Source organism: Abrus precatorius, unplaced genomic scaffold (genome assembly GCF_003935025.1).
Source record: "Abrus precatorius isolate BTA unplaced genomic scaffold, Abrus_2018 Scaffold8, whole genome shotgun sequence".
Classification (NCBI taxonomy): Eukaryota; Viridiplantae; Streptophyta; class Magnoliopsida; order Fabales; family Fabaceae; genus Abrus; species Abrus precatorius.
In genome coordinates this window covers 1,824,051-1,845,142 of record NW_020874428.1, presented here as the reverse complement: position 1 = coordinate 1,845,142, position 21,092 = coordinate 1,824,051, and the positions used below count along the sequence as shown (strand labels likewise).

Genomic DNA, 21,092 nt, shown 5'->3' with positions numbered 1-21,092 from the left:
GTCTAAAAAATATATTAAAATCAAAACTTAGAAAATTAAAAATTTCTTAAATTTTGAGAAATAAGAAAGCTGACACTACTAGAAAAGTGCTATTTATAGACGGACATTACAGACAGACAAAAATCTATCTGTAATACAGACAAATGGATTTTTAGATTTTTATTTTTTTAAAATTTTCTAAAAAATCTGTCTGTAAATCCATCTATATTACAGACGAATTTTTGTCCATCTGTAATGTTCTTCTATAGTTAGCCCGCCATTTGGTGCGAAGTATTATAAACAGGCATTATAGACAGATTTTTTAGTCTATAATTTGAAAACGGCAGGGAAATTTGGAGCAGGAGTTACAAACGGAAAAATCTGTCTGTAAATATTGTCATTTTTGACCGACTTTTCATCTAGCAATTTACAGACGAGTTTTTCCGTCTATAACTGTATTTGATGAATTTATAGACGGAAAAATTGTCTATAATTTAAAAATGGGAGGAAAATTTGGAGCGAGAGTTACAGACCGAAAAATTCATCTGTAAATATTGCCATTTTTTTACCGACTTTTCATTTGGTAATTTACAAACAGATTTTTTTGTCTGTAAATGTATTTGATGAATTTATAGACGGATAAATATGTGTATAATTTATCCTTTAAAACGCACCGTTTCATTACAACATTTATAGACGAATTTTTTTGTCTGTAATGTGCGAAACACATAAAACTGCGTCCCCTCCTTCTTCTTCTTCATTTTGCATGATTTTCTCTCTCTCTCGCCCCCTCTCTCTCTTCTCTCTCTTGGAGCTTCAAATTTTGGGCCTGTGCGAGTGATTGGAGCATTCATTTGAAAGATAATTTGCATCATTATGTTCCTGGTATGATACTCTAACTTTTAATCAGTTTAGTTTTTTTATTTTTGATATATTTTAGAGACTTAAAATTCCTAAGATAGAGTTGTAGGATTAGAGATTGTATGACTGGAGGAAGGGCGTAGAGGTCCTTATCCGAACCTAATTACTGTGTGCTGTGAGATTGTTTGTGTTTGTGGAGTTTGTAGAATATGCATGTTATGGAGTTACAAGAGGATGTGCTCTAGAACGGTTTAAGATTGTGATGTGTTTGTGTTTTATGCATTGATTAATATATTGTTATATAATATATTAGTTATGTGTGGTGAAAATTTTGATTTTTGTAAAAAAGTGGTAAATAAACGTAAGGAAATTGACATGTATTAAGGGAGATTATGCCAAAATTTATATTAAAAATTTGTGTAATGTATAATAAAAAGTTGATACAACATTGTGTATTTGTATTAAGTTTATATAGTTCTTGATCCAGATGTTTCTTAGAAATCGTCAGTAGATGTATGATAGATTGCACCCAAGTCGGAGGGCGGGAATAAAACCTGAATTCTTTGAGGGTGTAGAGGAATTCATCACCAACCAAAAAGTTAAGTGCAAGTGTAGAAAGTTTTTGGATATTGATTCAATTAGGTATGATTTATATATGTTTGGATTTAAACATGATTATTGTTATAATAATTGTTTTATTTTATTGTGTTATCAGTTGGATACCGCTACTGAAAGGTCTCCACCATCACAGATACCATTAAGAAGATGTTTGATGCGCCTTACAAAAGTTTTGCAAAGGTGTCGAAGGATACAAAGATGGAATGGTTCAAAGATTGGAAGGTAATAATAGTGTATTAATTTTAACTAAGTGTAATTAAATATGACTGTTTGTACCTCTTCTAATGAAATTGTGTTTATGTAGAGCAACTTCTCCATTCCCCCAAGACGAAAAAATTTTCAAGGCCTGGAAGAGTCGCACTACAAAGCGACTAAGACAGATGTACACTGAGGCTCGTCAGGATCCTTCTACTACTGATTGGATAGCACCCAACTTTCTTCATGCCGTGTAGGAGTATTGGGGTACGAATGAGTTTAAAAATCTCTTCATAAAGAACAAGACAAACAAGACATCTAACAAGGGGAGATCACTGCATACTGGTGGCTCTATGACTTTGGCTGACACTAAGGCGAACTTGATATGTGATTTTAAAATTTATTCTACTCTATTTATAATTTCATATTTGAGATTGTGATTTATTTTGAATTGCAGGAGAAGTCGTTGAAGAGGCCACCTACGCATGGAGAGTTGTTCAAGGAGATACACACTCGCAAAGGCGACAAAAACCTGTGGGTTGATACATGATCTCAAGCCACATAGGCCAATCATTCTTATTGATATTGATACTATGTGTTATTATTAGTGATTTATTAAATAGTTCTCTAGACTAATATCTAATTATCTGAACTAAACTGTAGGATGAGTATGTTCAAAGGCTTGAGGAGGCATCTTCTCAAGATCCAAAGTCAGCTGATGAGGATGCTATGTGGTCACAGACAGTGGGTGACCTTTATAAAGGTCGTATTTATGGCATGAGAAGTCGTTTTGCAAACTCTATATTCCCTGCATCTGTCACCGGAGATACCCCTTCTCTTGCACATGAGGAAGTGGAGAATATGGTCCGCACTCAGGTCCATGCCCTCAATGAAGAACTTCAGAAGCAGAATGAGGAGATATGGAAGAGTAAGGAAAGTGCATGGAAGAAGAATTGGGTAAAGAAAATGGAGAAGAAGATAGAGAAGAATGTGACATCGAGGATGCAAAGGAAGGTCTAGCAGTAGATGAAGCAGATGCATGCATATTTTGAGCTCATGAGAGCAAGTAGCTCCACATCTTTTCCTCCTCCTCCGCCAGCTCTAGCACCCTCGGTTTTCAGCTCCATGCATCATTCTTCTTCTGACTTCTCGTCTACTGATGATGATGCTCCTTCAGATGATGAGCATACTGATTATTCATGATGAACACCTGTATTTTATTTCTTACATTATTTATTTGGATGTTTTTGTCTTCATTTGTAATGACATTTAAATTTTATATTTTATAAATCATTTTTAAATTTTTAGATGCCCAATTTGTAGTTTTTATTATGTTTATAAATTGTGATAATTAGGAACAGGCAGAAATAACTATATATATATATATATATAAACAAAAAATAACAAAAATAGTAAAATATATCACAGACAAATTATAGACAGATTTTTGAGTCTGTAAGTTACAGAAGAATTTTTCTGTCTATAAGTTTTTTGTCTGTAAGTGACAGACGCATTTCACAATTCGTTTGTAATTCTTTATTGATGAGGATATTACAGACAATTTATGTCCGTCTGTAATTTTAAAAATCATCTGTGATGATTTAAAAATTCATCTGTAAATTCATCTGTAAATTCATCTATATATGCAGGTTTTGTAATAGTGTGAAATAACTTCTTTTTATCTTTCCACATGAATCACTTTAGAAAATTATATCTTGAAGAAATTTTATTTTCTTAAAAAGTCAAATTTAATTGCATCAAGGGTTTTCAGCATAAAACACCTAAAAAAAAATAATTCAATTGAAATTTATAATTTATTCAACAGATGAGTGTATCATTGAAATGTTTATAGATAAATATTTATCTCAAATTATCAATTTTACCATATATAACTATAAAATTATAAATATTCTCAATGTTAATCATGGAGATAAATCAAAAGATTTTTGAAGAAGATTATAATGGGGCATTAATTATAAAAAAAGGTGAAAAATACATTTGAATTTTAATTTATGTTCTTAATTTAAGAATTTCTGGAAAAAAATTCAATCTTTGGCTAATAATGTTAGGTTCTTAAAAAAAAGGATTAATATTAGACTCAAAATTGACTAAGAGAATAGTACATAGGTAGGCTTATTTGACTCTTGGTTAAAAAAAGATACCTTAATGACTTCTACTTACACATGATATAGTAATTTTGACAAGAAACAATGCAAATTCTAATATATGTAAGCATAATGTAATTATTTCCACAATAATAATTATTCTAAAATTTTAAATTCTCAAAAGGTAAATAATGTTATAGATTCAATTTTTCCCTTGTTCTAATACCTTTACCTTTAAAACAATTCTCAACTTTCCTTTAACTAATTAAAATTCAACAAGACATGCATTTCTAAATTTAATGAGGGTAATAAATGCTAATAGCTTACATATACATGATTGATAGCAAAAGTATTCATAGGTTTCACACTCATTTCCTGACTAGTTTCTTGACTATACCTTTATTATGAATGCCTAATAAAGCACATATTGTATCCATGTTTGATGGCTGACAGCAACTATCCATACTGACATAAGTCCATTGTAACTAAGAAAGTATGTTGGCAGTGATTTAAGTGACCGTGGGTATGTAGAATGATTGTGTTGATTAAATGAGAAATTGATTATATTGAATAAAGAAGAAATAATGTATTCAATTAAGTGATAAATGGTGTGTGTTAATATTCTTTATTAAATTAAAATTGTTTTATGAATCATTTCCATTGTGATGCATGTTATATAAGATAATAATTTATTATTATTATTTGAACTGTTTTAATTAAATGAATGTTAGTGGGGCAGATGATGCTCACCCTTACTAATATTTTTTAGGTAATGAAAATGAATAGATAAAGAAGGTTGATCTATTCTAGAATCATACTTGTCATGGATTGTATGGGAAAGAAATATTCTGTCAGGATTTGTTATTTTGAGGAATGTAATCATATTAATTGTGTTTCTATTTAGAACTTATGATATTTTGATGAACCCTATTGTAAATGATGATTTAAGGTTTATGTATAATATTTAATAGTTAACTGTTTAAATTTTAATTCATACCCAGTCTTAGTTAAAAATTTACATTACTGAAAAATAGATTGTTTGTATCATAAACTTGAAATATATATATATATATATATATATATATATTTATATATATAATACAAAATTTTTGTCTTCATTTTATTTATAAATTTAAGTTAAGGAAACATATTTTTATTTTTAAAATGGATGAGACTTTTATATAGACAAAGTTTTAAAATCTACTGACCTTCATTATTTTATATTCATATATTTGCACAATCTTCCAAAGTTATTCAAACCCCTTACGAATTTCATCAAGTTTATTCAAAAATATTATATATTATTAATAGAAATGAATTATAGTAAGGATGTTACAAGATTGATCTAGAAGGAACCAACTAGCCCTACTTGATCTTGATCATTGCTGCAACAACCAAAGCAGAAGAGACAAGAGGAGGAGCAAGACTATCCCATGGATGTAGAGGAAGAGCAACCAATACTCTTTGATATGCTACCAAGGTTTGAATAGTTGTAGTTGTATCTAGACAAAGTTTATGGTTGTCTAGACCATTTAGTAGTTTAGCAAGCGATAAAGGAAGCTTAGAAGCTTCACTTTGCCACAACCAAGTCCCAATTGTTGACCATATTTGCTTCCAACAGGGCCAATAGCCACCCCCTCTTAGGTGTTTGTGTTTTTTTTTTTTTTTGGCTTAATTGTGTATTTGGTCCTTATAAAGCTAGCACATTTTGTGATAAGTCTTCATAAATTTTTTTGTTAAAATATAGTCCCTCAAATTAGAATTTAGTCCTTGCCTTCAACTCCTTATGTTAAGTGTTAAGCTAGCTAACCAAGAGCCAACTTAGCACTGACACATGACATGCCATATCATTTAATTTTAATATATTTTATTATTTAAAATAAATATTTACAAACAAGTCCCTTAACATATTTTAAAAAGTTAGAAAAAAGTTTTCCTTTTTCTCTTCCCTTTCCTGCAACCTCACTTCCCTCTCCCACTCTCTCCCTTTCCTCCCAGTCCCAGATTTCTAATAACAGTTAGCTTCAATAAACATAAAAGCTTTTGCAAAATCAAATAAAGGTCACACACAACACCACAACAAAAAGACACACCATAGCCACAAACCCAAAACTTCTTGACCATCTTTTTCTTCAATAGGCTCAATTAACACCGTAAAGAATCCATTAGTGTAAGAGAAGAAAACTCATGGTTCTCGATCTTTTTATTGAGGGGTTAGGGTAACGAGGTGGGGCTGGAAGAGGGAGAGAAGTTGCAGGGTTAGGTTGAGGTGGGGTTATGGGTTGGATTGAAAAGGGAAAAGGGTTAGGATGGGGCTGAAGGAGGGAGAGAGGTTTGGGATAGGGTTACGGGATTGGGTTGGAAGAAGGGTTGGGGTTGGGAGGGGAAGGTGGGGCTGCCCAAAAGGGAAGGAGTGCTGAAAAGGGGTATGGGGAAAGGAAAGGGATATGAGAGAGTGTGGGAAGAAGAAATAAAAAAGTTGGGGATGTTGGAAGAGAGTGTGGGCAAAGGGAAGGAAGGGAGTGCGGGAAAAAGAAAGAAAAAGGCAGAGGAACTTTTATATAATTATATAAAATATGTTCATGACCATATTTATAAATATATAATATTAAATAAGAAAAATATTTTAAAAAATGATGTGGTATGCCACGTGGTGCCACATAGAAGTGCTAAGTTGACTGTCTGCTACTCAGCTCAACACTTAACAAAAGGAAGTTGCTGACAGTGACTAAATTCTAATTTCTTAAATTTTTAGGACTATATTCTAACAAAAAAAAAAAATTATAACGACTTATTGCAAAATGTATTAACTTTATAGGGACAAAAAACATAATTAAGTCTTTTTGTTTCTACTTCTATTATGTGCTTTTGGATGTTTTAGGTTTCTTTAGGATGAAAGGATTTATAAACTCCAACACCTTGGGAGTACTCTTCAATTTTTTTTTTTAATTTATGGACAAAATAGTGGATGAGTTTAAGGAGATTTAAATATTTCATTATATATGTGTGATGAAAAGCTTACTCTAATGTTCTCTTTGGGATATGATTATTCTTAGAGTGCATGAACTTGAATATTTAGGAATCTTATTTTATTATCAACAACATTAATTAATTTGTGTTAAGGATAAATGGGAATAAACAATTTTTTAACTTAGTTTGTGTATGTTAGATTAATTACACCTAATTGAACACATACATGATTGTTTTACTCTTTTTTTCTTTATTATGAGTGACTTCTTTATTTTCATAAACTCTAAAACTTGGTCTACAACTTCATTGAGACAAAAAAAAAAAACTAGTTTAACCAAAAAATGATTAAGGCAATTAGGAGTTTAAAATATCATATTTTAATTACCATTAGTTTACTCTTTTGAGCTTAATAATGAAAAAATATTTTATTGGCATTCTCATTTTGATTGTAATATTTTCTACATGTACCCTTATAAAATCTGAGAGACAGTGAAAGGATCATAAATAAAATAAAGGCAAAAAAATCCTTAAAAAATTATGAATGATGAAAATTTTGAATGAATAAATGAATTTGAGAATAGATATGTTTAATAAAGCAAAAATAGAAATGAGAAATACAACACACTGTCACTAAAGTTTGTTCGTATTGTAAAAGATTTTTAAATTAGTTAGGTCCTTTGTGTATTCTTCTTTTCTAATATCAAGTTTAACTTTGTATTTAAACCCTAGTCATGTTACAACAATGTAAAGACTTTTTTAATTCATGAGATAATTAGTCAAATTAGAGGATATTTATAGGTTTATGAGCAAGCATATAACAAGATATATTTTAGAGAAGGCTAAGTGAATTATCACTCAACCTTATTAAATACTATTACATGTCCATTATAATACTTTGCAGGTAAAAAAATAAGTCTTATTGGATTGTTAACATGAACAATTTTTATAAAGTAAATAAAATTGTTTGTTGCATGTCAATATCCTTGACTTCCTTTATATAAAAGTTGATGCATTCTCATTTTTATACCTTTATTGTTAGAGAATAAATAATACTTAAGTTTTAGGAGTTTGATAAAATGCTATTTGACTATTTTATCTATGACAATTTAATCTAATTTTTTATTATAATTAATGTTTTATTCTTTAAACTTACGCAATTTTTCTTAATTTTATTATAGGAAATGGTGATTGAGCAACTTAGTGAAATTAAGCTATATTATGACTAATTCAATTAAAGCTTTAAGTATGAAAGTAAAACTATACAATTATCTAAAAATACCTAAATTAGATTAAAAATAAAAGAATTACCTGAGTTTAAATTCAACTTATATCTTATCTCAATCGAAAATAATTTAGATATACATTGTGCATAATATAAAAATATACAATTTTTTTAATAACACATATTAAATAATATTAATTTTTTTATTTATAAATAATTTGTGCTACATACCTTTTGTTTTTATTGATATGAAATAACAAAAAAAAAATATTTTTTACAAATTTGAGAAGTTTTGTTTAGTATATGAATATAAAATAAAATTATGTGAAATTTACCAATTTTTTCATATTTTTTAATTCTTATATTTTATTTTATGTATAGTTTTAATTATCTTAATTTTAAGTTTTCTGCTCCAAATTTTCATATAAATAATTTAAAAAATAAAAATTAAATAATACACTAACTTATACAAATTTATAAAAAAACACAATATATATATATTAAATAAAACAAAAAAGAATTTAATTTGTGATTTGATATTTTTACTAATTATTATCATTATTTTTTATTAAATAAATTTTTGAAATAAAAAAAATTAATTTTAACCATTAAAAAATTGAAAAGAGTAAGTATGAGTAGTGTGAAAAGATGTATAGAGCTAGTTTTAAAAATAATACAAAAATATAAATATTGAAAGTTTTATTTTTTTAAATTAATATATATTTCTATTTATTAGCATAAAAATATTTTTAGTATGAATTATTTATTTATTTCATTTTCCATTTTTCTAAACTATGTCAAAATTCTTTTTTATTTTTCATTCTTATCAATTTCTTTTTTGCTATTTTTTTCCAACTTATTTCTTTGCCACCTATTTTCCATTTGGTACGAACCATATAGAGATTTAGCATTACTATAAAATGAACCAGACATCATAGAATTTCTGTTCTCCGTTGTTTTCCTTCGTTTTTCTTCGTTGCCTCTCACCATGCCCTAACACAGATTTTTCTTCACTCTTTCGGATCAATTGCTTCGCACTCTCATATTTCGATTTGATTGGGTAAGAGTTCGATTTTGTTTGGAAATCTCCCACTCTTTCACTCATTACTCAATGTATTTGGATCTCACTCGATTTCGTTTTGAAGATTTTGATTTTTCTGCAGGATTTCGTTCTGTAAGCTGTTATGTTACTGTTCAATATGCTCATTCTTTTCCTTTTTTGATTCCGAACTCTATTGTTTGCTTGTATTAGTAAAAATGATTCAGCGTGGATAATCATTATTATGCACCTACGTTATAGTTTCGACGTTCCCGATGAGACCGATTATCTCCATTCTTGCTCTTTTGCTGAGCAAGGAAAGTTAATATTCTGAAGAAGAAATGCTCTGTTCCAATTAGCTAAATTACTCTTTGAACTTATGTATTAATCTTATAAAGTGAGTTGAAGTGAAATTCTGTTACCATGATTTCTGATCCTTTTTAGCTTCTAATTACTGGTATATAACTTTGACTGTAACAGAATTAGCAATGAGTCAAGTTCTTGTATTAAAAAATGATTTCTATTAACATTTGATTGTTATCTTCTTTTTACTGACCATGTAATATGTTACAGATCAAGCACAGGTTGACTTAGAGGTGAATAGACTACAGAGCACTGTGAATGAAAAATCTCAACTGATTCCGTAGACAGATATTTTTGCTGACAGGGTACTCTTTCCCAACATTATATAATAGTTCATGCTCCTCTATGCATATGCAATCATGAGGTTTTGCTTCTGCTTCCAATGTCCTGTCATATGCCACACAGTAAATAAAATTATAGGCATTAGGCTATTAAATCAATTATAAGTCCTCCTTGTTTTTGTTTTGTTTTCTCATTTCAGACTTCAGAGTATTATGCTTAGATACTGTTTTTCTTGCAGACCCAATATTAGTTCTTTATGTGAACCCTTGGTTGTTACTATATAGATAAGGATCTTGAGAGAACCCTTTTACCGAATGTGTTTATATCACTGTACACCTTTAGTCCTAGTTATGATTTATGAAAATAGACTAGATATGACCTACATTAAAGAAGGATAACTATAACACTAAGTTATATATACAATATCTATTTCTGTAGTTATGATCAATAGGCTCATGTTGGTGGTAGGGACACTTGGTATCAATATACATAACCTGTGTGTAAGAGAATTTCTATATGATGCATATATTCAAGTAGACATGCTTGCAAATTGTCAAGGCAACCGAGTGTGTGTAGCTATGTAAGTAGAAAGATTGCAGAAATATTACTTAAATGCCTTCAAATTTGTATATGAATATATCATGTAGTTAACGTAGCAATATCATTGATTGAGCCTTAATGGTAAGCTGCTTGGTACCGTAGGTATTAATCTTGAAATTAGAGGCTTCTACCTAATTTAAATCTGCTAAGTACATATCAGTGTTGCCTCTAGAAGAAGATCTTGATCCTCCTATTGAGTGATTTAATTTTCAATCCATCTTCAAATAATATGCACTTTTAACTGTAAATACACCTTTTGGATGATAGTGCCAAGTATTTCCATATTCTCATGCAAATTGTTAATAGGAATACCGAAGATAATATCATTGTCTATTGGAGAAAATAACTCATTTATTAACTCAAAAAGCCAAAACCAGGAGGTGAGATTCACAAAAAAAAATAAATTTGGAGTCACTGGGTTAAACTCCCATTTCCTAGGGAGACAAGCCAAGGATCTTTCCACATATTAGCCTGCATACCATTCCCAAGTCTCCATCTGATACCTTTTTCAGTACATCTCTTCCAGCTAGTATACTCCTCCAAGTAAAGCTAGGATTGTTTCCCTGAGCCTCCAGAAAAGATCAATGGGGAAATATTTATCTTTCAGAACTCTGCCTTCCAAAGACTCTGGATTCTTTAGTAATTTCCAACCTTGTTTAGCTAATAAAGCTATACCAAACACTTCCAGATATTGGAATCCCAACCAATTTTCTCTTATCTGTAGAATAGCAATTTATCTGCACATAGACTGGGTAGAAGCTGTTGTAGATAGGTTGTGGTTTGATAACCCCTGCGTCTTTATTTTTTGTTACTCAGTTTCATTTGATGTTTCGAAATAAAGTTTTGTTTTTTGTTTTAAAATCTACTACACACATTATTGACATATAAATGAACTAAAGTTGAGAAGCATTGAAAAGTTTATTTTTCATTTGCTAAATTTTGCATTTAATTGTCCATTGGCATCTATTCACTCTATAAACATTGACTTTCTATGGAGTCATTTATTGACTCTGAGTCATAATTCCTCTCTAAAACTACAACATTAAGGGACTGTTTGCTTTGCATATTTCCTGTTTTCATTTTCATTAAAAATAGAAAATAATAATGAAAATGTGTGTAGTTGTATTTTTTAAAACATTTTCTTTGCAAATATTTTCAAAATATAGCATAAAACTGAAGATAAGAAAAATAAATTTCTAGTGTTTCTTGTCCAAATTGTGAAAACAAAAATGTGGAACGGGTGATGGCAATCTTGTAATATTAATGAAATTGAAAAGTACCATTTTTTTTCTCTTTTCTCTCATGTGTATTCCTCTGGTTCGTGTCTTTTTCTCTCCTTGGTTGTGTACCAGCACTAGGTACCTCCTTTGCCTCATATTTTTCTTCCTCCTCCTCCTCCTCCTTCCTTGTGTTAGGAAACCCCGATTAATGGTTACAAAGTTACGATATCTTAGTTAGCCTGTTAATTGGACCTGCTGTCTGTAAATAAATATGTAGAAGGGATGTTGTGTGTGTGTGGGGAGGGGGGGGGGGTTACTGCCGTTTATGTTAATAAAGACAGTCTTTCTTCAGTATCTGAACCAGTTTCTATCAACTATCGGGATAAGACTTTTGTTGTTGTTATAGTTGTAGTATGATTAAGTTAACGTAAATTCTGAAGAAAATAATATTAATCTGGTTCTGTACTTGTATAAGCCAAAATATATGATTATGCTTTGCATTTTAGAGAAATTATGTTGTTTTTCACCTTATAAATTGGCCAATTAATTCAACTAATTATCTGTTGAAGAACTTAAAGCCCTCAGCACTTTTTGAAGTAACTTACGTTGTTAATGACTTTTTTCATGGAATAAAAAGGAAATCATTCTGGTGTCTGAGTGGGGAACTGATTCTTTACTTTTTCATATTTATGTCATGCGTTTTCTATAGAGATTGTATACCTATTTATTTATCCTAAATTTGAAATTTGTTGCTCTTAGGTGTCATTCACTTTATTGCATGGAGTCATCAGCAGAAGAGTATGCTGCATTCAAACTGAAAGTTAGTAGGACAGTATACTTTGACAACCTGTCACCACAGGTCACTGAATCTGTGATTAGAACTGCTCTTGACCAGTTTGCAACTGTGAAAAGTGTCAAATTTATTCCCAACTACATTGGACCAAGCAATCTGCCACAATGTGCATTAGTAGAATTTGAATCGACCAAGAAGGCCAAGGAAGTTATATCAATGATAGGGCAGTATCCTTTTATGATGTCTGGGATGCCACGGCCTGTAAGGGCTCAGCATGCTGTGATGGAGATGTTTGATGATCGGCCAAGGAAGCCTAACAGAAAGATAATATGCCGGTGGTTGGATCCAAGTGATCCTGATTTTGAGGTGGCAAAGGAACTAAAGAATCTTACACGCAAACATGCTGCAGAAATAGATTTCCTGCACAAAGTAAGTTCATTCCTGGCACCCAATTAATTTTTATCGCTTTATTACTATTACAACTTTGCAATTTGCAGAGTTATATGTTAGGAATATCTCCTTTCAAACGAATTTTATTTGCTTGTTTTATCCCTAATGTTCATGTAAGTTTCTGGTGTACAGTTAAATGCATACCTGTGTCAAACACTAAATTGTACTTGAATAAAATTGTTGAATTTGATTTAGCATTTTTCTGTACCAGAAGAGCAGTTTGCAGTAGCAAACAATAGAGACCCACCCAAACCAGAACACCCAAAATAAAGAAGATAACCAAGTATTTAGAAACCTAGAAATCACAAGGACAATACCTCTCAGCTCCTACAACTGTAGGTCCTGAGCCCCAGGCCATTTCACTCAAAATTCACCTTGCTGTCCACATTCTCCCATGCAATCCCCCTTTATGATTTCCTCTACTACAACCAATTCTCCACTGTGCATAACTGCCTGTTCTTTCTGCTGATTGCCATGTGTCATTCTATTTCTGGAGTAACTCCAAATCTTTAGGCCTTGTTTGTGTCATCTCAACAACTGGCCCACCTGCTGGCCCTTCTACTTGCAGGCTTTATCACTGCCCCCTCCTTCAGTATCAGTCTTATCCCCAATACTGAATACAGGAAATAGGCTTCTCATGATAAAATCATCTTCCCAAGTAGCTTCCTCTATTTATTTGGCTTTCTACTGTATTAACCTTGTAGTGATGTATTTCCCATGTCTCTTTTCTTTCCTTACACCTAACACCTGGACTGGTTTCTACAATATCTCTCATTTCTGCATCCATACCTTCAGGCAAAATAGGATTGACCGGTTTGTTTCCAGTGACCTTTTTTAGTTGTAGTGTATGAAAGACAGTGAATTTTGGATTACTCTGGCAACTATAATTTGTAAGAAACTCCTCCAACTTTAACTATAATTTCAAATGGGCCATAAACTGGGGAGCTTGCTTTTGATCAATCCTTCTTGCTACTGTTTGCTGCCTGAGGTCTTAATGTTAGAAAGACCCATTCTCCAACCTCAAAGTTGATATTCATTCTATGCTTATCTGCTGCTTTTCTTCGTTTTAGCTTGCACCTTAGTCACATGGAATTTCTTCTTGTGTAAATTTCAGAACTGTGGGTGGGTTTAAGGTTCAAAAGCTGTAGTAGTATTAGAGATGTGAAAAATGGTGTTATACTACAATTCAACCCATGTAATCTACATGGCCCAACTATGAGGCTGCTTTGCTGCAAAACACCCTAAATATGTGATATGAAACTGGTATCAATACAAGTGGCTGAACAATAATGAAACAGAAACTGATGTATGTTTGAAAACAGAATGAAACGAATTACAATGGAAAAGAATTCAAACTACCAGAGCAACGCCCCTACAGAGAGCTATGGCTCTCCATTCATAACAACTTAAATGATTATCTTTGAAAAGATAGTCCCTCTCCCCGTAGACCCTATTTGACACCCAAAATATGGAAGTCTGTGGCACACTAGCCTTCACATTTTCCTGCTGCCAACTCACTCTCACATTCCTTTTCTACTCCTTTCTATTCTATTATTCCTAGTATGGACCTTCAACACTTTTGGCCCATGCATCATTTGGTGAATCAGCTGTCCCCTTGGGCTTGAATCTTCGTTCTGGGCTCTATTATTGCCTCCTCCAATTTCAGTCTTGTCTTTAAGACTGAACTTAGGGTTTTGGCTGCGAATAGTGAACTCCTTCCAACTTGGTTCCCTCAGCTGGATTCCCTTTCCACTGTATTTAGTACTTGATGGATATTTTCTCTTCCTTGGGTCACAGTTCTGGTAGCTAACAGTAACACAGTAGCAGGTTCTGATATATTGGTGTCTTCCCCATCGGTGCCTTGAGGCAGTTCCTCCTCAACCCTGTAGTTTCCTATTTGCTTTGTTGAGTAAGGACACATGAAACACCTGATGAATTATGGAGGACTCAGGCAGCTTAAGTTTATAGGCCACTACCCCAACACATTTCAATACTTGGAAAGGGCAATGATACCTTGATAATTTGGGATGTATCCTAATATGATAGAAGCCTGCCTGTGAGGCCTTAACCTAAAAAAACCCATTCTCCTACTTCAAAACTCCTTTCTTGCCTCCTTTTGTCAGCTTGATTCTTCATTCTCTGTTGGGCTTTCAACAACTGATACTTCAATTGTCTCTATTTGTACTACCTCCATTCTAGTTTCACCTTGGAAGAGTTTATCAAGCACAAGGGCAATGTTGTCAAAATTGCAATCTTGATTGCAAGATCATACTATCCTATGATCTTTTCACCACTCTGCAATCTTAATAACATGCACGATCATAAAGCTTTAGGATTGCGGTCTTTCTCCTTCAGATCACAAGATTGCAGATTCAATTTGATCTTCACGGGTCTGGTTTTGGTGATCCAATTTAAAAAACCCATTTCCAACATAGTTTTTGACCTGTTTTTCAATTTCATATCCTTTATTCTTGTGCAATGACACCTTCTAGCCTAGGTCACATTGTTTTCTCTCATCCTTTTTCTATTTTGAAACAACCTTTGTGCTGCTCTTTGTGTGGGTTTTCTGTGACCTCTGCTTGCTGGTTCTCTTTGGTGCTCCATGCTCTCTGTGTGGGTGTGGCTCTTGGCTCCTTGCAACCCAAAATGAGCTTCATGGTACCTTGGTGCTGGTGCTTGGATCTCTGATATTCTCTTCTCTCTGCCATTGGTTATGTTCATGGTTGTTGCCTACTTGCTGCTCTCTGATCTCTGGAATTGCATGCTGTGGGTGTGGTTGCTGTCTACATTTGTGTTGTTTTTGTTCATGACTGTGTCCTCCCTTTTGTGTTCTCTGCATACTGCAATATTTTTGTGGTTAGGCTCATGGTTTCCAAGGCTACTAGGACTGAGGTTGGTGGTATTGGGAAGGGGAAGAAAGTTAGTTCAAGTGGATTTGCAATGAGTGGGATTGCCAATGGAAGATCTAAACCAAACAAAAATGTTATTGGGACAAGGATGTGGCCTAGAATCATGGTGTCTCTATTGTTTGGGATGTGAGAAAAATTAAATGTAAATAATATGAGGGTGTATATACTAAACTAAGTAAAAAATCAGTGCTTGCATGGCTGTTGTCAATGATGTTTGAAAGCAAATGTGGGACTTAACTTCAAAATCAGCTTTAAAACTCATAGTGTAACATCAAGTTAAGGTAGAAGTTTGCAACATGCAAAAGTCTATGCAATTGGTTGCTCCATCTCTCATCAATTATCCCCCTTGGATGCATGAAACTAACAAATGAAAAAAAAAAAGAATTAGTGTCCAAACTAAGATTATAAATTATAAAATTGAACTAATTTTTCACATTTTCTCTCTAACATCATTGAAGTTGGTTTGAATCTTCTCCTTACCCTGGTCCATTTCCTCATAAATAAATTGCTTGGTTGACTTGTCTTCTAAATCCACCAAGCACAACAATCTAATAAACAGATAAACATCCCTTAGGCAATTCATGATATTTTTTCAAAATCTCTTATTTGTAACTAGATTTTTAACAACTTTTTCATCCTTATTTTTTGCAAACTTTTTATTTTTTTCATTCTTTAGATGTAAATATTATCAACAATGATCCCTTATTTTCATTCAGACACTCTCAAGTCAAGTAAGAAGTTGCATAACTTGTAATAACAGCTCCAATCAAAATTAGTTCATTTAGTGAAGTAATGCTGTAAAAATATAAGACTTGTCCTTTCACTTGCAAGAATTTCTTTATATAATATCTTCTCAAAATCTTCTAGCATAGGGTCAATGCAATTCGCTACAAAAGGTGTTCAGTAAAGTTTTTTCCTCTGCTCATCAACATTTTTCTCTTGTTGCCTTTTAATTTACAACATTATCTGTGATAAATTGATAATTTGTTTCACATTTTCCACTCTAACTTCAACAACCTTATCCATCATCTTGAAAATTTTGTTAGTTATCTTGCATATGTAAATGCATCAGTACACTTTAAAAACTTAGTTCTTATAAGACTATTTATAAAAGAATTGAGTATAGCCCTCCTCTTGTCAATCCACTCATCAGTCATTACTCATTGTAGTGCATCTTGTTTCATTCCAAGAAGCTTTGTGCATTTTCAAAATCTTGTTTGCCCCCTCAACTTTTTACGTCAAATATTTTACTGGAATCTCATGATATGATGGTAGCTTATATCTAATATTATGTCAATCTATCATAACACAACTTTTGAAACTCTTCACTCTTGATAGCTGTGAAAGGTATATTGCATTGTTACACAAAACTGAAACAATGTCTGGGAAAACATTCTCTTTCAAACTTTGCTTAAAAATTGAGTTGATTGTAGGTTGGGTAAATGATTGTAGGAGTCTCAACACGAGCTTGTTATACTTTTCTTTTTCCACATCTACAAATTCACCAATGTTATTTCCTGCCGACACTCCTTCATACTTTTGTTGTGTTTGTTTATTATAGGAGTTTTTCTACCAACACAATGATAATATCCCATATTTGCTTTCAAACGTCATTAAGGACAGTCATGTAAGGTCATACACTTTGCTTAGTTCCTGTTAAATGATGTTTAAAGCAATAAATCCCTCCAATATATTCATTTTTACAATATTTATATTTAATTTTTTTATCATCTCCGAAAATAGTGACAACATTATTCCAAGGCACATCATTCGTTGTTCCCAGCAGCACTCTTGTTTGATTTATATCTCCCATACCCATTAAAAACCCCATTCTCATTGCAACTCAACTTGAACCCATCTCCTTCCCTTCTCACTACCACCAACTTCAGTCCTAGTATCATTGGTATTGAAAGTCATGAGCCCGGCCACAAAAAACTTGTAGAATACAAAGAAGTAGAACACAATACTGAATGGAGAGTATGCAGTTGCAGAGAGCAACCACACAACACTCAGTCATAAACAAAACGCACAACAGAACTGAACAGGAAATAGTTCCACTCTCTCAAAAAGCACCCAGCAGTATAGTCATAGAGAGCAGTAACGACTAATGCCAAAGAGATGTGTAGAATGGAGAAACCCACTTGTAGAGCATGAAATGCATTGAGGTGAGGAGGTTGATTTTGAAACATGGAAGGTGAGAAACTGTTTTGGCCTCGGTATTGCACAAGCCCTAAAGATTTACACAAAAAATAATGGAAAATGGGTTTCTTAACAAACTAGGTCAAAAAAATCTGATTAGAAAACCACTTCCATGAAAAACATCAAATCTAATTGTAGATCCTACAATCCTGTCAAAAAAGATCTCAATTCACTACAATCCGGCCAAAGTAACAATCCTACTAGCCATAAAGATTGTGAGTGCCCTCTGTAGATTGCAAGATCATGCAAATCTTACATTTTTTATCGCAATCTTGACAAAAAAAATGGTCATGACGGTTTCCCAATTTGTAGTAACACCCCTGAATGTTTTGAGCTAAGCAACTTCCCAATTTGTATATACTTCTGAATTTTTAGTGAATTTAGATCGAGAGCAATACTTGGCGTGGTAAGATTACTCTCTTATGACTTGGAGGTTTTATAGGTTTGAATCTTGGAAACAACCGTGCCGCATGTGGGGCACAATATATCCTATTGTACTTCAAATAGAAGGTCTCATACACCATAGCAAAGTTCACTCTATAGTTTATAGAAGTATTCTACTGTTTGAAAATTGAATGTCGATGTGCTAAAATTGAAGTGAAAGCATATCCGTTTTTTGTTCTTGTCTGAAGAGCATACGTTTCATTTTTGTTTTCTTACATGATAGGATTCAGGTTTGAACTTGTGACCTCTTGCAATCTATCTAAACCCAGCAGTTCTAGCTTACTTGTAGTGGTGGCTTGGAGCACTCTTTTATTAGTATGAAAGACCATCTTGACTAAATGAATGTCTAGTCCCCAATTCTCCTGTCAAATGATGCTCAAAACTGGCTTGCTAACCATTATAAATATATTTGATGAATACTGTGAGAGATTCTATATGATTCTACAGTGTGTCTGAGCTTTTTACTTTTGTATAGCTGCAACTGAAGGAAGAAGAGAAGCTTGCGAAGCAGCAGGAAGAGACGCTTGAAGTGCATTACAAAAAGTTCAAGATGATAGAAGGCATTATGGCTGATAGAACTGCCCATCGTTTGGCACGAATGTATAATCTGCATGTTGCAGATGATTGAAGGCTTCTTTTGGATTACCAATTCATGTAAATCGCTTTTTTCTATTTTTCTGGTTAGGATTAAGGTTTGATGCTCCGTTCTACTACGACTAAAGAAGCTCAGTTAGTCATGATGTATATAATATGCTCTTCAATCCATGCCAATTTCATTTTCTCATGAGCTCATTTCTGAGGCTTCGCCCTTAATAAAACTTCTATGGCCATAGTTTGGTACAATCATCTCTTTTGTTTTTTACTCAGGAATATACTCCAGAGACAAAAACAAACCATTTTCTTTGATTTAATTGTTAAAAATGTCATCTTCCCTTAATTTGATTAAAGCATTTGATAATTTGTTTGTTATCAGATCGGAGAATATTTATCGGGGAAAGGAAAAAAGAAGGATCTCCGACAAATCCTATAGATCGTAATACTATTAATTAGAGAATATAAAAGAATATTTTCAAGTAATTGAAGCCTACATAGAAGTTTATCATTATACAACTCAACTGGAAGACCCATGATTCTAATCCAAATAGCAATTCTTTGAACATTTTTTATTAGCAGGGTCAAACATCATTCGCCACCCTCGAAAAAGTAGGTAGTGGTCAGCAATTAAGGCATGCATTTTTGGGACCATTTGCATGCATCAACTTGTCTCTATAATACAGTTTAGGATCTTCTTGATCATTGAATTTCTATGCATATACAGGCAAACTTACCCCTTCCTTCCCTAATTTCTCATGTAAATTATATGAATTAATGGAGGTTAATTTATGAATTTAATTTCCTTACAACAAGCAAATATGTAAAATGAAAAAACTATCTACTACTGATTAAAATCAATTATAATTATAAGATTTTCTTATTTGGAATTGATAATACATGTATCTCTTAAAATTTTACTTTATATATTTATTTATTTATTAACTCAAATCTCAAATTTATATAATAGAATAGAGAGGAATACATGAAGGTATCTTATTCCATCATATCTGGTTATGAAACTCATTTCATTCTATTCCATTACTTTTATTCTGTGTTTATTCTAATTATTGAAGAATGAGATGAAACTAAAAATTTGAATTTTTTTTGCTAAGAAAGGGGGCTAACAGCCCAAACAATAAAACAAACTAATGAGTGGATCTAAGAGTCCAACAACCACACCAATCAAGGCATAAGGAAGGGAGCAACCTACAATAAGCATCAGTAGCAAACTAAAAAGGAAGGAAACTCCAGACCAACTTTGGCTAACAAATCTGCACAATGATTGGCCTTCCTAAATATATGACCTAACTTAATAGACTTTACATACTTAAGATGATCTCTTATCTTACAAATAACATGGAATAGGGGGTGGGAAGGGGATTGAACATGCTAAAAGCAGTATAGGACATCATGTGAATAAGTCTTTATCCAACAAAAGGTCAGGCTAGCATATTGCAGAATTAACTGAGTATAATAGACAAGTCCTCAGAGTTCCGCTTCAAGAGGGGAGCAAGGAGGCAGCGAGCAGTAGAAGCCAGCAACAATATTTCCTTTCCAATCTCTGAGGATACCTCCACACGCAGTAGCAGACATATTAAGGCAAACAGAACCATCAATATTTAATTTGAGCTGGTCCTTCATGGAGGAACCCATTTTATCCTAGCTTGATCCATGGCTAACTTGGGAAGGGAAAGATGAGGATTCATGCTAAGAAAATCAAAAAACTCATTATTCTAAATTATTTGTCTAACCAACACAGAGACCTGAATAGAGCAATTATTAAAGACAAAATTATTTCTATCTTTCCATAAATGTCAAGTAATAAAGTCAAAAAGTTTAAACCAATTGAAGTGATTATTCAACTTAGGACTAGATAAATTTCTATAGAGTCGTCTAAGATACCAGCAGAGAAAAATCAGGCCCACATATCAGAGCAAATAAAGTAATTCTAAACCTTTATAGCATAAAAATTTGAATTTTAACAAAATTATAACATTACTATTTTATCTTTACTATCTTTTCATTATTATAAATTTTACATTATAAATAAATTACATAAATTGTTTATGCACTTCTATCCACAGTTGTTTATCACCTTACTTGATTACAGCTATTACTATTATTCTCTTGATAAGGTATGTTCATATTTTCTGAACATCTTTTTTTAGTATAAAATTATACAATACTTTAAATCAAACATGTAAATATAAAATATTAGAATAAAAAATTTATCTACACACAAACATATA

The 21,092-nt window shown here is 32.3% G+C and overlaps 1 protein-coding gene across 3 annotated transcripts; it reads left to right on the top strand.

Annotated features, from left to right (window-relative positions):
- Positions 1–8,873: 8,873 nt before the first annotated feature.
- On the top strand, positions 8,874–19,182 carry LOC113847439. 3 transcript variants are annotated; one of them, XM_027476549.1, is made up of 5 exons: positions 8,874–9,010; positions 9,114–9,131; positions 9,563–9,657; positions 12,214–12,676; positions 18,725–19,182. In XM_027476549.1, the coding sequence occupies exons 4-5, from the start codon at positions 12,233–12,235 to the stop codon at positions 18,875–18,877; spliced, it is 597 nt and encodes a 198-aa protein (XP_027332350.1). In that variant the 5' UTR covers positions 8,874–9,010; positions 9,114–9,131; positions 9,563–9,657; positions 12,214–12,232; the 3' UTR covers positions 18,878–19,182. The 3 variants fall into 3 exon arrangements, with proteins under 3 accessions (XP_027332350.1, XP_027332351.1, XP_027332349.1); XM_027476550.1 differs by lacking the exon at positions 9,114–9,131 and having other exon boundaries at positions 8,897–9,010; positions 18,725–19,088; XM_027476548.1 differs by lacking the exon at positions 9,114–9,131 and having other exon boundaries at positions 8,922–9,068; positions 9,562–9,640; positions 18,725–19,071.
- The last annotated feature ends 1,910 nt before the right edge of the window (positions 19,183–21,092 follow it).

What these genes read in the sequence shown, in the direction of transcription:
- LOC113847439 (XM_027476549.1), top strand. Translation starts at nt 12,233, where the DNA reads ATGGAGTCATCAGCAGAAGAGTATGCTGCATTCAAACTGAAAGTTAGT. An exon ending in AAATAGATTTCCTGCACAAA is followed by an intron (nt 12,677 to 18,724) that starts GTAAGTTCATTC and finishes ACTTTTGTATAG; the next exon opens with CTGCAACTGAAGGAAGAAGA.